This window comes from Nicotiana sylvestris, chromosome 9 (assembly GCF_000393655.2).
Source record: "Nicotiana sylvestris chromosome 9, ASM39365v2, whole genome shotgun sequence".
Lineage (NCBI taxonomy): Eukaryota > Viridiplantae > Streptophyta > Magnoliopsida > Solanales > Solanaceae > Nicotiana > Nicotiana sylvestris.
The window spans coordinates 141,321,704-141,337,574 of record NC_091065.1 but is presented as its reverse complement, the minus strand read 5'-3'; the positions used below and the strand labels follow the sequence as shown (position 1 = coordinate 141,337,574).

General features: G+C 41.1%; 3 protein-coding genes across 3 annotated transcripts; all 3 read right to left on the bottom strand.

Moving 5' to 3' along the window:
• Positions 1–5,894: 5,894 nt before the first annotated feature.
• On the bottom strand, positions 5,895–6,384 carry LOC138878336 (uncharacterized). Its single transcript, XM_070158003.1, has 2 exons — positions 6,205–6,384; positions 5,895–6,101 (listed from the first exon to the last, which is right to left on the bottom strand). Exons 1-2 carry the CDS (start codon positions 6,382–6,384, stop codon positions 5,895–5,897), a joined length of 387 nt encoding a protein of 128 aa, XP_070014104.1.
• A 4,750-nt stretch (positions 6,385–11,134) lies between these two features.
• On the bottom strand, positions 11,135–11,986 carry LOC138878335 (uncharacterized). Its single transcript, XM_070158002.1, has one exon. The coding sequence runs from the start codon at positions 11,984–11,986 to the stop codon at positions 11,135–11,137; it is 852 nt and encodes a 283-aa protein (XP_070014103.1).
• Positions 11,987–12,696: 710 nt separating this feature from the next.
• LOC138878334 (tropomyosin-2-like) lies at positions 12,697–13,463 on the bottom strand. The gene is made up of 2 exons (XM_070158001.1): positions 13,092–13,463; positions 12,697–13,008 (listed from the first exon to the last, which is right to left on the bottom strand). Exons 1-2 carry the CDS (start codon positions 13,461–13,463, stop codon positions 12,697–12,699), a joined length of 684 nt encoding a protein of 227 aa, XP_070014102.1.
• Positions 13,464–15,871: the final 2,408 nt, after the last annotated feature.

Genomic DNA, 15,871 nt, shown 5'->3' with positions numbered 1-15,871 from the left:
TATTTTTACATTCAGAATGCAAACTTGGGTCAAATTAACCCAAGACCCAAATGAACGGGTCTCTCAACTGGGTCAATGATGACCACAGTTAATACAAAAACTCAAACCATCAAAAATGCTCAAACAAAAGGATCAAATTCAGAAAAAAAAAAACAAACAAACAACAATCCAGAATATGATTAAACTTAACTTAACCACCAAAAATAAGATGCATTCCACTACTAAAGAAAACAATACAAAAACAATGAAGCTAATAAAAGTAAATAAATAAATAAATAACAGAAAATACTACAATGGACAGAGTCGTGAGAAAAAAGAGGGGAAACTATCAATTCACGCCGGAATGTCTTTACAAAATGAAACAAATCGACGAATGATGATGGGAGTAGATATTTGGCCGGAATCCGATGAGTTCGTCAAAATCCGGCATCCTCGGAATGAACTAAAACCAATGCCAATCGATTGCTCTCGTTAAGAGCAATTGACTAACATAGGCTATAGGTCAAAGCGAGCCGGAACTTGCGCGGAATTAGAAAAATAGAATAATTTAGGATTTGAAATTCCTAGATTTGGAATTGGGGGAATTTCATTGGGATTTTTGGGAAATAGATGTGGGGATAGGATTTAGGAGGGCCTGGGGGTTGCGTGGTATGAATTTGGGGTGGTTTGGAGCCCGCCGCCGGCCGGTAGGAGCTTGGGAATTTAGGGCGGTGGTTAGGGTTTTGGTTTCTGAGTCTGAGAGGTGTGAAATGAAGCAGATGGAACTGGGGGGTAGGGCTCGTTCAGACATTCTTATATTGTGCTAGTGACCAATTCCCATCCGTTCGATGAGAAGAAGATCAACGGATGGGATTCGTTTGAATAAAACGACACTGTTTGGCTTGGGGTTGGGGCTGGACCGGGTTAGGGATTGGGCCTGGGCGGGTAGAAGGATTGGTTTGGGTTTTTTCATTGAACTGGCCCAATTTCGGGTCTTTTAATCAAATTCTCAATTTTGTTCTCTTTTATTTCCTTTTATAATTGTTTTCTTTTCCTTTTCAATTAATTAAAAACCTAATTAAGACTCTTAAATTAAACTAGGTTGTAAAATTAAACTAATTATCTACAAAGGTATTTATGAAAGTTAATTACTCCTAAATTAAAAGAAGAAATTACTAATTTAATGCTAAAAGGCTAAAAATGCAAAAATAAACTAATTTTTGATTTTCAATTTTAATAAATCAAATAATTGACTAATTAAACATAAAAAATGACCTAAATTCAATGCATGGTATTTTTGGATTTTCATAATTTTTTAACACAAATAAACATGCGCAGAAATGCAAACAATTAGCACAAATTTCCACAAAATTCTATAAAATTGTAAAAATGGAAAAAATTATTTTTCTTGTATTTTATGAGAGTAATTCACGTAGGGCAAAATCACATGCTCAAAGCTACCCCTCTTTGCTTGGAAACACGAAGAGTTTTCGTGCAAAGATAAAGTGAGAGGATACGAGTGATTTTTACCCATTTGGATACTCCGTGGGAAGCTTTTGAAAAATTTGACCGCACCCTGCTTCCGGGTTGCCTATATATCCTTGGCTAAAAGAATCAGGTCAGTATAGTTTGGGAAGTTTCGGTAGTAGGAACTACCAGGAAGCTGTGATTTCACTGTTGTTGTTGTTGCTACTGCTTGTTGAACCCCTTTTTACACCAAGACAAAATAAAAAGAAGCTGGACTAAACTTATGATCTATGAATTACAGGAATCCTATCCACACTTATTCAAACTTGATCTTGCAGTTTCTGCTGCTCTATTGACTTGTACTCTCTAGGTGAGCTTCCTTTATTGCTGACTTGAATTGTATTCTGAGGTGCTTTCCCTTTGTTCTCCAGGTGGGCGCTTGATTAACAATTGCACTACTTTTCCTCGAAACTTGACTTGTTTTCCCTTCGTTTTTCAGGTGGGCGCCTGATTGCTGAACTCCAATTGTATTCCTTTCCTCTAAAACTTAAATTGTTTTCCCTTTGTTCTCTAGGTGGACACCTGATTTTCAGCACTTGAACTGTTTTTCCTCGAAACTTGGACTGCTTCCTTTTGTTCTCCAGGTGAGCGCCTGATTATGAATACTTGAATTGTTTTCCCTTTGTTCTCTAGGTGGGCGCCTGATTTCCAACATTTGAACTGTTTTTCCTCGAAACTTGAACTACTTCCCATTGTTCTCCAGGTGGGCGCCTGATTACCAACACTTGAATTGCTTTCCCTTTGTTCTCTAGGTGGGCGCCTGATTACCAACACTTGAATTACTTTCCCTTTGTTCTCCAGGTGGGCGCCTGATTACCATCACTTGAACTACTTTCCCTTTGTTCTTCAGGTGGGTGCTTGATTTCCAAAACTTAAACTGCTTTTCCTTTGTTCTCCAGGTGGGCGCTTGATTACCAACACTTGAACTGTTTTCCCTTTGTTCTCCAGGTGAGTGTCTGATTTCCAACACTTGAACTGTCTTCCCTTTGTTCTCCAGGTGGGCGCCTGATTTCCAAAATGTGAACTGCTATCCCTTTGTTCTCTAGATGGGCGCCTGATTTCCAAAATGTGAATTGTTATCCCTTTGTTTTCCAGGTGGGTGCTTGATTTCAAACACTGAATTGTCCCCTTCTTGAAACTGCTTTTCTTTGAACCGTCTTCCCTTGTTTCTCCAGGTGGGTGCCTGATCGCTTGAACACGAACTGCTTTCTATTCTTGAAACTCGTGTTGTCCTCCCTGGTTATTCAGGTGGGCTCCTGATTTCAACAAAAACAGAAAAAACAAAAGAAATTTTTCTGCCCCAATTTGATATTGGCAAAATCTGTGAGTGTTAAGCGATGCTTGTTATTAGAAAATCTCAAAGAATTTAAAAACTAGATCTCATTATCCAGGAGGGTCCTGAACACTCCTAGTTAAATATCATCTTAAGAATGACAACTTTAAAGCTAAATTATATTTCCTAAAGGTATGGCTTCCGCTAAATCTTGTCATCTATGAAGGTCTTAAAAACTAAATCTCGTATTCCAGGAAGGTCCAGAAAATTTCCAATTGAATCTCGTCCTAAGAATGAAAAGTTCAAAACCAACTTATATTTCCTCAAAGTAGAGCTTATGCTAGATCTTGCTACTCATGAATGTTATGAATTTTAACTAAGTCCCATTGTCCAGGAGGGTCCAGAGAATTTACGGTTGAACCTGTCCGGTACTTGCATTCCTTACAGAGGCTTTCTCCGAAACAAATGAAATTTTCTACCCATGTTTCAATCAAAGAAAAATCTTGTCAGTTTAAAGATGTGGTGGTTAGTTTGCGGCATTCTTGCTGAAGGTGGCCCTTTCGTGTCCATGCTTTGTTTTTGACTATCTGCCTTGAACTTGCGACTGAATCTCAACGCAGGACCCTGAACAGCCTGAATGCTCTACACCCAACCTGTTATTTTACATTTCTGTCCTTCCAATTTGAACCTCTATATCTTCCACAAAATTTACAAACCACCCGACCGCTTGAACTTTCATTAACACCATACTTTCATTTCATTTTTTTTGCATCATGCTATTTCTGGCATGCTTTGACCGCACTTTGCTTTGTGCAATTTGCAGTTAGTAGTAAACTTTGCAATCCCTTCTTTTTCTTAGCAAGTTTAACATGAAAGAGCTCTAGAGGGATAAACCCAAAAGGAAATGAAATGCAATGACTTCGAGAGTTATGAATAGAGAAGAAGAATCAAAACAGAAGGACTGTTTGAGGAAGTAAAAGAAAAAGGACTTATCTGAGTGAAGCTGCCGGCATCAATGATCATGACATGCATTTTGGATTAATCAACCTAGTCCATTCAGTCAATCCTCTTTCAGTCTTCACACTTTATTCCAGGAGTTCCCCATAATCTGACTCATTTTCTAAATCAACAACCTTGTTCGGCTTGTGGTGCCCTGAGAGTTTTTACCGGCAAACCTCTCTCATTTATTCATCTCTCAACTCAACGTAGCCTTACAGTGCCCGTAAGGGCTTTCACCAATAAGACTCTCTCATTCTTTCAATTTCTCTCAATTTTCCATCATCTTACGGTGCCCGTAAGGGTTTTCACCAATAAGACTCTCATTTTTCATTTTCTTGCTCAGAACGGAGTGTTGCCCCTGATATGAATCACCTCTGCTTGCTCAACTCGACATCTCACAAAGACTCATCGGAAGGTCTTTCTTTGGACCGTAATGTGGGCTTTTGGATAGGGTTAGAAAGAAAAGGTATCACAAAGGCTCAAAACAGCTTGAATGGGTTCAAAATTATAACTTTTGGAGTCAGATCTCTTACAACAACCACAACTTCTGACCCAGTTTCTTTTCTTGGGGACTTTTGAATTTTTATTTTGATGGGACCGAACCGTGAGGCTGCCTACGAATCCTTAAAAGGAATCAGGTCGAACATAGTTCATGAAATAGGAATTGCTTTGTTTAGGGACTGTTCTCTTTCTTTTTCTTTCTCTCTTTTCCTTTTCTTTTCTCTCTCTTTTTTTCTTTTCTATTCTTTTTTTTCTTTTTTCTTTTCTCTCTTTCTTCTTTTTCTTTTTTTTCTTTTTTTTCTTTTCTCTCTTTTCTTTACACTCTTTCCCATTCTTTTCTTACCTTTCGTGTCCGTGTTTCTAAACTTTGCTACTGATTCCAAAATATGGGTATGAAAAAAAAATAAGGCTCAAAAGGGGTATCAAAGGGTAAAGTGTTTAGATATTAGAATAAAATGTCTTCGTCATTCCAATCTTCAAAATATACCAAATACAAACAACAATTTAAACCAAAGAAATCATACATAATATTTTTTGACTGCATCAGAATTTATAGCCATGTCTACACATTTGCCTTCTATGTCTGTTAAATATAAAGCACCATTAGACAACACTCTTGTTACAATGAACGACCCCTTCCAATTTGGGGCAAACTTGCCTTTTGCTTCAGCCTAATGTTGAAGGATGCGTTTCAATACATGTTGACCCACTTCAAATTTTCGGGGATGCACCTTCTTGTTTTATGCTCTTGCCATTCTCTTTTGATACAACTGGCCGTGACACACTGCTGCCAATATTTTCCCATCGATCAAACTCAACTGTTCCAAATGGGTTTTTACCCACTCATCATCATCAATTTCGGCCTCAGCAACAATCCGATGGGATGGGATTTCAAATTCCGCGGGTATCACCGCTTCAGTGCCATAGATCAATAGATAAGGAGTTGCACCTACCGAAGTGCAAACAGCAATGCGATAACCCAACAGAGCAAAGGGCAACTTCTCATGCCATTGCTTAGAACCTTGCACTATTTTCCGCAGTATATTCTTTATATTCTTATTGGCTGCCTCGACTACTCCATTCGCCTTGGGGAGGTATGGGGTGGAATTGCGATGCGTAATCTTAAATTATTGACATACCTCTTTCATCAGATGATTGTTAAGATTAGCACTGTTATCTGTGATGATCACCTGTGGGACTCCGAACCGACAAATGATATTTGCATGCACAAAATCAACCACTGCCTTCTTGGTCATAGATTTGAATGTTTTAGCTTCAACCCACTTAGTAAAATAATCAATGGCCACCAGAATGAACCTGTGCCCATTGGATGTTGCTGGTTCAATTGGTCCGATGACATCCATTCCCCAAGCAACAAAGGGCCATGGTGTGGACATTGTTTGCAGTTTAGATGGCGGAGAATGAATCAAATTTTCATGTACTTGGCATTGATGACACTTGCGCACAAAACTGATACAATCTCGCTCCATGGTGAGCCAATAATAACTTGCTCAAAGAATTTTCTTTGCCAGAACATACCCACTCATATGCGGTCCACAAACTCCGGAATGCACTTCGATCATGAGAGTAGTGTCTTGTCTAGCATCTATGCATCTCAACAATCCAAGATCTGGAGTTCGTTTTTACAAACTCCCCCATTGAAGAAAGATCCACTTGCCAAACATTGAATTGTTCTCTTTTGATCCCCTGTGGCTTGTACTAGATATACTTCCGACCTGATGTACTCCCTGATATCGTGGAACCAAGGTTCATCGTCAAGTTCTTCTTCCACCATGTTACAGTAAGCATGCTGATCGCGGACCTAAATATGCAAAGGGTCAACATAAGCCTTATATGGATGATGTAACATTGACTCCAGAGTAGCCAAGGCGTCAGCAACCTCATTGTGGATCCTAGGGAAATGCCTGAACTCCACTGATTTGAACCACTGACAGAGATCTTACAATCATTGTCGATACGGTATGAGCTTCAAGTCTCGAGTCTTCCATTCTCCCTGGATCTGGTGTACTAACAGATCTGAATCTCTCAAAACTAGCACTTCTTGGACTCCCATGTCCACAACTAACCTTAAACCCAAAATGCATGCTTCGTACTCGGCCATGTTGTTGGTACAATAGAAACGAAGTTGGGCTGTGATAGGGTAGTGATGCCCTATTTCAAAAATGAGTAAAGCTCCTATCCCAACGCCTTTCATGTTGGCAGCCGCATCAAAGAAGAGTTTCCAACCGGGCTTTTCATCCTTCTCGACCTCGTCGATATGCATTACCTCTTCATCAGGAAATTAAGTCCTCAAAGGTTCATGTTGTTCATCCACCAGGTTCTCGGTCAAATGATCGGCTAATGCTTGAGCTTTCATTGCGGTCCGAGTCACATAATAATGTCGAACTCTGTGAGCAAAATTTTCCACTTCGCAAGTCTCCCTATAGGCATGGGCTTCTGAAAGATGTACTTTAAAGGATCCTGGTGAGAAATGAGGTAAGTAATATAGGATGACAAATAATGCTTCAAATTTTGTGCTACCCAAGTCAGGGTACAATATGTCCTCTCAAGGGGGAGTATACTTAACCTCATAAGATGTGAACTTCTTGCTAAGATAATAGATGGTTTGCTCTTTCCTGCCAGTGATGTCATGCTGACCCAATACACATCCAAATAAATTATCCAGGATTGTCAAATAAAGAATCAAAGGTCTCCCTGGTTCCGGTGGGACCATCACAGGTGGATTTGACAAACACTCTTTGATCTTATCGAACGCATCCTGGCACTCATTAGTCCATTTGACTGCAGCATCCTTCTTTAGCAACTTTAAGATAGGCTCACAAGTTGTCGTGAGCTAAGCAATATATCTACTGATGTATTAGCCTCCCTAACAGACTCATCACCTCAGTTTTGTTCTTTGGCGGTAGCAATTCCTGGATAGCTTTGATTTTTGACGGATCCAATTTAATGCCCCACCGATTGACTATGAACCCCAACAATTTTTCGGATGGAACACCGAATGCACATTTTGCATGATTGAGCTTGAGATTGTACCTGCGGAGCCTCTGAAAAAAATTTCTCAAATATTTTACGTGTCCAGGCTGCTTCCTGGACTTTATGATTACATCATCCACGTACACCTCAATCTCCTTTTGTATCATGTTATGGAATATGGTTGTCATTGCCCTCATGTAAGTTGCCCCAGCGTTTTTCAAACCAAAAGGTATGACCCGGTAGTAGTATGTTCCCCATGGCGTGATGAATGCTGTCTTTTCCACATCTTCCTCATCCATTAAAATCCGATGATACCCCACATAGCAATCCACAAAAGACCCAATCTCATGCTTAGCACAATTATCAATCAATATCTGAACATTTGGCAGTGGGAAATTGTCCTTTGGACTAGCTTTGTTGAGGTCACGGTAATCAACACACACTTTGGTCTTACCATCTTTCTTTGGCACTGGCACAATATTGGCTAACCACGTGGGATACCGCGTGACTCGAATGACCTTTGCATCAAGATGCTTCGTGACTTCCTCTTTAATCTTCACACTCATGTCAGTTTTGAACTTTCTCAACTTTTGCTTAACGGGAGGGAATGCTAGATCAATTGGCAATTTATGGACCACCAAATCGGTCTCAAGCCGGGAATATCATCATACGGCCATGCAAAAATATCCTTATACTTAAACAATGCTTTAATTAGCTCTTCCCTAATTTTCGGTTCTAGATAGACACGTATCTTAGTTTCTCTGACATTATCTGGGTCCCCTAAATTGATTGCTTTCGTATCATTCAGGTTAGGCTTGAGTTTTTCTTCAAAATAATTTAGTTCCTTACTGATCTCTTCAAAGGCCTCATCCTCATCATATTCTGATTCGTCATCACACTCTATTTTTTGAATTAATATTTCAGAATTAGATTGACTTTTAAGACTTAGCTGAAGATTCCTCATGCATGTCATGTCATTGAAACTGGCATAAAAAGAACTGTACAAAGAAGAAAAGAAAACAAAAATAAGAACTATCAGGAATGATGGAAAAGGAAATTTCATTTCATTAAAAATAAAGGATAACAGGGTTTGTACATCAACAGGTAGAAAATAAAAATCTAGATGACAACCCTGGAATGACCCAGATAGAAAGGAAACAAAACAAACTACCAAGACTTCTTCCGATTAGGGAGAGAAGTAGCCTTCCAATTGTTAAGCTTTATGTTTGGCCCAATGAACTGCATGTCCGCTTTGCTAGAACCTTATCCAACTTTCACCATGTTCACATCATCAAACAACCTCTAGAACATTTCAATTAACTCTTCATCAATGTCAACCACAAAACTTGGAACTATCGTTACTGGGCGTTTCCTGGCACCGGGCTTGACAAAAGACCTGGAGAGATGAAGAATAAGCTTTGGAAGTGCCCATTCCTTCTATTTCAACCTTTTAGCCATTTTCACATCTGCCGCTGTAGGTTTGAATCCAAGACCGAACGTACCTAAATTTTCAGGGCGGGACACTGGCTGTATGATACCCTGCAAGGATGCATCTAGAACTTTACCTGGCACAAAGCCATTTTTTAGCATTTTAAAGGCCACCATGACGGATGTAGAATCTATCTTTGGAGTTGGAACACATTTCCCTTTTGGAACTTTCTCGACCGGCACTGTTTCAAAAACTTGGTAGACCTAAGGCCCTTTGTCATTTTTAGCCTCAATGAACGGGACAGAGGCATCACTGTGAGCATACAAATTATCATCGCCATGCACGACGATCTCCTGTCTATCCCATTCGAACTTGACCATCTGATGTAGAGTGGACGGGACTGCTTTGGCGGCATGAATCCAAGGTCGACCTAACAGCAAATTGTAAGAGACAGGCACGTCCAGTACCTGGAACTCCATAGTGAATTCCACCGGTCCTATTGTCAACTCGAGCACTATATCACCAACAGAATCTTTCCCTCCACCGTCAAATCCTCGAACGCATATGTTATTCTTGTGAATTCTCTCATCATTAATTTTCAACTTGTTCAGAGTAGAGAGAGGGCAGATGTTTACACTGGAACCATTGTCAACTAACACCCTGGTGATCATAGAATCTTCACATTTCACCGTGAGATAGAGAGCTCTGTTGTGTTCAGTACCTTCCACAGGCAACTCATCATCAGAAAAGGTGACCCTATTCACCTCAAATATTTTGTTGGCGATCTTCTATAGATGGTTCACTGAAATTTTGTTGGGGACATGGGCCTTGTTCAGAATTTTCATCAGGGCCCGACGATGCTCATCTCAGTGGATCAACAATGATAGCAAGGAAATCTAAGCGGGCGTCTTTCTCAGCTGCTCCACGATGGAATAATCTAGTACCTTCATTTTTCTCAGAAACTCCTCCGCCTCTTCTTCAGTGACTGCTTTCTTTACTAGGACTGGTTTATCTCTGGATGTTTTAGCTTTCCTTAACTCTTCTGGGGCAAAACATCTTCCCAAACGAGTTAATCCCTGGGCCTCATTGACTTCTTCTTTCACTTCTTTTCCCTTATAGGTCACTATCACCCATTCATAGTTCTATGGGATAGCCTTGGTGCTAATTACCGGCGATTGGGTTACAGGATTGATGATGACAGGATCCGTACGGGCACCCTTTACAATTATGATAGGCTTGTTTGACACTCCTGGAACAACCACTTTTGACTTTTCTTGCTTTGCCGCAACATCACTTGGGGATCCTTTCTTGACTACCACAGATGGTTCACCGTTTGTCCTGCTCAACTTGTTCACTGATCCTTCAACTGCTGGTTTTTTAACTGGCTTGACCTTACTGGACCGAATCAACATGATAGTTTGTGAAGGCTTCTTAGGCTCCCCCCTTTGTGTACTATCTCAATCATATTTGTTTCCTCATGGGTTGGCAATGGGTTTTTGTTGATGTTGGGTAAATCTAGAGTCTGGACTTCAATCCGGTTTGTGTCAATGAGCTCCCGGATGGCCTTTTTCAAGTGTCAGCACTTCTCCGTATCATGCCCCGGAGTACCAGAACAATATTCACATCTCAAGGAGTAGTCAAGATTCTTTGGAGGAGGGTTGGGCAATTTCGACTCAATTGGCCTCAGTATATCCAACTGCCTCAATCTATGGAACAAACTGGTATAAGACTCCCCCAATAGGGTGAAAGTTTTCTTTCGCTGCAACCTCTCATTCTTGAATACTGGACTGGGTCAGAAACCTGGACCGGTAGGGTTTCGATAAGCTCGTGGGGGTGGGTAATCATTTTGTGGAGCTGGGTAGCTATTTTGCGGGGCTGGGGCACGCCATTGTGAGTAGGAAGGAGGTTGAGTATATGTTTGGGCATGGTGGAAAGAAATATGAGGGTCTGGTGATGAGAAGTAGTGTTGGGGTAGATTATATGAGGTTTGGTTGTAAGCTCGGTGATGGGGTCGAGGATGGATATAATGGTGTGACGGGCCCCTAGGTCCAAACCACGATCCTGAATCAACTGTTGCCATATCTTATTTCTTCTTCTTTCCGATCACTCCTCCCGTACCATTCTAAATGGCTTGGGTAGTTGCTTTGATGGCTGATTAGCTCATAATTTTTCTTGTTTTAAGCCCTTGTTCCACCATTCCACCCATCTTCACTACCTCGTTGAAAGATTTTCCTATGGCCGATATCAGATGGCCAAAGTAAGTAGGCTCTAGAGCCTGCAGAAAGTACTCCACCATTTTACTCTCTTACATCGGGGGGGTTAACTCTTGCTACTTGTTCTCTCTAGATAAAACAATATTATCTGAAACTTTCACTAGGCTTCTTCTCAATCTTAGTCAGAGACAAATGATCTGGAACAATCTCGATATTGTATTAGAAGTGACGAGCAAATTCTTGGGCCAAATCATCCCAGGTATACCATCTGTTGCGATCTTGATGAGTGTACCACTCCAATACCGTGCCACTCAGACTCTGGCTAAAGTATGCCATCAGCATCTCATCTTTCCCACTGGCCCCTCTCATTTTACAACATAATCCCCTCAAGTGGGTCACCGGGTCTCCATGCCCGTCATATAGATCAAATTTCGGCATCTTAAATCCCACCGGCAACTGAATATCGGGAAATAGACACAAATCCTTGTAGGCTAAACTCACTTGGCCTCCCAATCCCTGCATGTTTATGAATGACTGTTCCAGACTTCTAACCTTCCTGAACATCTCCTCCTGCTTTGGGTTTTTAGGTGGTTTCTCAGTCTCGACAAGGAGGTCGAAATGAGGAGTGTAGGAGTAATGCTCTAGGGCCTTGAAAGTAGGCTCCAGTGGATAGTATTGGTTATCTGGGGTCTGGAATAAGGACTCACTAGAGGATCTATGGAGTATAGTTGGTAGGGGTGCCATGAAAATAGGGGTGGCTGGTGGAGGGGGGTATGGGATTGGTTTGGGTGGTGGTGTTTGTGGAGTTTGGGAAGTGGTGCCTTGGTAGTGGTGGTAAATGGGGAAGGATGGAGATGAATCAATAGTGGGAGGTTCTTGGTATTGAGCCAGTGGCGGGACGAAAGCAAGGTTGGCGGGGTATGATGGTGGTGGATTCCCTTTCACCCATGCCTGGTACATCTCTGCCATCTGGTGTTTCAACTTATATAGCTCCTCTTTCAGATTAACATCAGACACTTCCCCCTCCCTTGTCGGATCAATAACACTTGCATCCAATTCTTGGCCAGCCATGATCAACTTGTCTTTGGATCTGATAATGTACGGGTGAGTTGCCAGAATGCCAAACAAACTAACCACCTGCCTAAACTTGATGACAACAAGCAAACTCGTTAGCGATTAGAGCTTAACAAATAGGTAGTCGCACGTTGGGGATGCAATGCACCTAAGCAGTTAACCATTTCTATTATGCATTTGAATGGCCGCTTGCGTCATCACGACTTTCACTAATTTCCATTTTTCAATTTCTCTCTCTTCTTTTTTTCTTTTTCATTCCTGCTTTTCTTTGCTCAATTCTCACTTTTGTTACTTATTCTATCATTTTTATTCTCTTATTTTTCACATTTTTTCTTGTTTTCCTCTCTCTCTTTTTTTCTTTTTCCTTCACGGTTATGATCGAATCCTATGGAGATTACCTACGTATCATGATGGCGCATGAATCAGACCAAGCGTAGTTCTGGAAACGTGTGCGAAATAAATAATAATAATAATAATAATAATAATAATAATAATAAAAACATTTTTTGGGGTTTTCAAATTTCATAAAATAAAATAAATTAAAACATCTTGATTACGACAACTTCCCTTAAAGATTCAAACATAAAGACTAGCAGACTCGATGAGTGGACTGACAACTTCAAAAGAAAATTGAAAATACAGACTCGAACTGAACTAACAAACTGACAATACAGACTCGAAAATGAACTAGACTTGAACAAACAAAGTCAAGAATACATAAGTGCTTCAACTGCTGCTCTAGTTGGCCTTGATGCGGGCCTTTGCGCCATGTCTTCTTGGAGGCGAAACAACTCATCCTTGATCTGTTGGACAAAAAACATAACTGAAGCAAAGAACATGGACCTGGTCATGTCTTCACACTCGTTGCATTTCATCACAATGTAGTCCGCAATCCTCCTAACCCTTTCCCTAATAATACCCTTCTCTTGTAACAATTGTCCGATCTGCTGAGATCTGGCATCCAAAACTTGTTCAGCTGCGTGACTTTTCTCTTGAAGCTGCTGCAAATCTTTCTCTAGCTATGACATAGGGCATAACAGTGTTCCCTTTCTGCTTTGAAGTCTCTTGCCTGCTTGGCCATTTCATTTTCAAGGACGTTTACCTTTTTCTTTATACTCACCATTCCCTTGTCATACTTCTCCTTCAGTTGCCGAACGAAGCTAGCCCATCCTTCCGCATTCTTAGCTAACTTAGCTCGGGCATCTGCTAGCTCCGCTTCAATCTTTTGCAAATCATCCTCCAAATCACGCACTTTTTGCGTAAGGTTGTAGATGAGCTTTTCGTCTTTTCTGCTCCTGCCTGGGTTCTCAATTTCTATTCTCATTTTTCGAACTTGAGCTCGGAGAGCTTCATTCTCTTGGGCCAACTTTCTTCTTTCACCTTCAGCTTCTTGTGCTTGGAGATCATTGTTGAATTTCATGTTTCTCAGCTTCTCTTTCAAGGCGTGAATCTCGGCTTGATATTTCTTCTCCATTTCTCCCCAGGCCAACCTTTCTTGGATTTTGTCGTCAAAGGCTTGAACACGAGGTCTCTTGGCAGGCCTCTCGAGATCGGGCTTGGGCTCAGGCTCTGGCTCTTTGTTTACACAAGACTTTTCTCAAACCATGCAGCATAATTTGGATCCACTTCCCCCTTTGCAACATCTGGTACCTGGGTGCTATTTTTCAAGTACCGGTAGCCGTTCCAATCCTGCTGAACTAAAGCCTCAGGCAATGCAGCTTCGGGATATAGCTCAATGACCTGGGTGGTCAGATCTTCATCTTCGGGCACAATCTGATATCTTACTAATTGCCTCAAGACCCTCTGCAGTGCATATGGCTGGACACTCCTCACACCCATCAACCTCAGGTCACCCTTGGTAGCAGTCATGCATATGGCTTCTATTATCGGGAGTCATCCTATAGTCCACTCGACCTGACTTGCTTTGAGAGCTTTCAAATGGAAGACCTAGGCTTCAAACCCTTTTGGCACGTTGTAGTCCTTTACCCTTTCCTCATAACTGGTAATGAAGTTATCTGGGCTCGAACCATAACTCATGAATTTGGGATGATGGCAAAGATGCTCAATCAGCCACATTTGTAGAAGGATATTGCAACCTTCAAAGAATTGAGTCCCAGCTTTGCATAACGTCAATGCTCGATAAATATCGGCCAGCACTAACTGAACAAGTGTATGATCTTCCTTGGTAGTGAGGATTTGTGCAATTCTGACTATACAGTTATCCACTCTCCCTTCCTCGTTTGGAAAAACTATGATCCCCAAAAACGCCACAATAAAAGTGAACCGGCGATGAATTTGCCAAAGCCCCTTATCTTGTTTGTTGCTCAAACCTTTTTCATGCGTTCCGCACCCAGCTGAGTGCCCGAACCTGAAGTACAAGAAGTGGAAAGAACAACACCCTTTGCTTACATGGGCCTTCTTCATCTGTTTACTGATATTCAGGAGGTCAAAGAACTTGTGCACCAAAGGAGCCCTTGGAAATATAAGTTGTTGCTTCCTCAAATCCTGGCCAAACTCAATATACCTGGCCATTTCCTCCAAGGTAGGGGTGATCTCAAAGTTCGAGAAACAAAAAACATTGTGGACAGGGTCCCAAAAAGTTACTAAAGCCTTGATCAAATCTTCCCGCGGCTTGATTTCCAAAATGTTTATAAGGGCACCCAACTGTTTTTTCACCCACTTATGACCATTTTCATCTAGATCATTCCACCACATACACAACTGCAACTCAACTTGTTTTCTGCCACTTCTGACGGGTTCTAGTCGTTGTTTATTTGTGAAGGGTCCTGGACAGTATTCATTTGTACCTGTGGAGGGTTAAGGTTAGGTTTGACTCCGGTGGACCTTTTTTGTAAAACAAGTTTTTCAATTTCTACAAGAAAAATCAATGGACCGTGATTCCTTCCCCTATATGCTAATTTTAGCAAAAATGACCATTTTGCAAACATGGCCCCTTCCCAGTTCGAAATGAATTTTGAGGCCGGGGAGGACTACTTTATGGGAAAATGACACTTCACAAACTTGTCCATTCTTTTACGAAAATAGCCCTTCGAAAACTGAAGATACTCTAAGGCTATCTCGGCAAGAACGGTTTAAGACATTACCGAAGCTGGATCGGCTTATTTTGACCAAAACTCCAAACTACATTTATTTGACCATTGACTCTTTTTTTCTCTTTTTTTTTTAAAATAAGGCCGAACCTTATGTAGGTTGCCTACATATCCCACATCCGGTGAGAATCAGACCTGCGTAGTTCGGTCAGTTTTGGCACACTTGAAAAGGACACAGTATTGACTCTTTTGAAATGACTCTCTTTTTTTAATAAAAAATTGGCAAAGTTTCGGGACATTTCCAAATACCGGGGATTTTTCATAATCAAGTTTTATTTCCTTCTCTACATCACTCTTGTTTTTTCTTTTGCTTTATTATTCCCTAGTCGGTCAGCATGCAGGCCGAAACAAATAAATGTTCACATAGCACATAGGATGCATCAGGATGGTCTGTTATTTTGGGTCAACCTGTCCTAGACGGACCCAACCCCAGTGTTGAGTCCCCTAAGTCAAATGCACATGATGCAAATAAGCCTTCCTACTAGGGATCCGACATGAGGCTGTGTTTTTCAAGGTTTAAATCCTGGGGTTGTGTTCTAGACTTGGGTTACTCGAGCGGACAACTGGGGCCGAAGAGGGGGCGACGTACCATGAGCACTAAAGTCTACCCGGCCTTGTCGCTGGACCAGCCTCGTTCTATTTGCTATAATTTATATAGAAAAAGTGGTCCACGCGAACGTGTGCACCATTTTCAGAAGACTCGGAGGGGTGGAATAAGAAAACAGTTATATACAATTCAAACAATTATTAAAGCGATAAACAGATAGCATTC

Coding starts and splice junctions, on each gene's coding strand:
- LOC138878335 (XM_070158002.1), bottom strand. CDS start 11,986: ATGGCTGGCCAAGAATTGGATGCAAGTGTTATTGATCCGACAAGGGAG.
- LOC138878334 (XM_070158001.1), bottom strand. CDS start 13,463: ATGGAGAAGAAATATCAAGCCGAGATTCACGCCTTGAAAGAGAAGCTG. Junction 13,009..13,091: donor TGGTGAGTATAAAGAAAAAG/GTAAACGTCCTT, acceptor CCTATGTCATAG/CTAGAGAAAGATTTGCAGCA.
- LOC138878336 (XM_070158003.1), bottom strand. CDS start 6,384: ATGCATTTTGGGTTTAAGGTTAGTTGTGGACATGGGAGTCCAAGAAGT. Junction 6,102..6,204: donor TTCAAATCAGTGGAGTTCAG/GCATTTCCCTAG, acceptor TTGCATATTTAG/GTCCGCGATCAGCATGCTTA.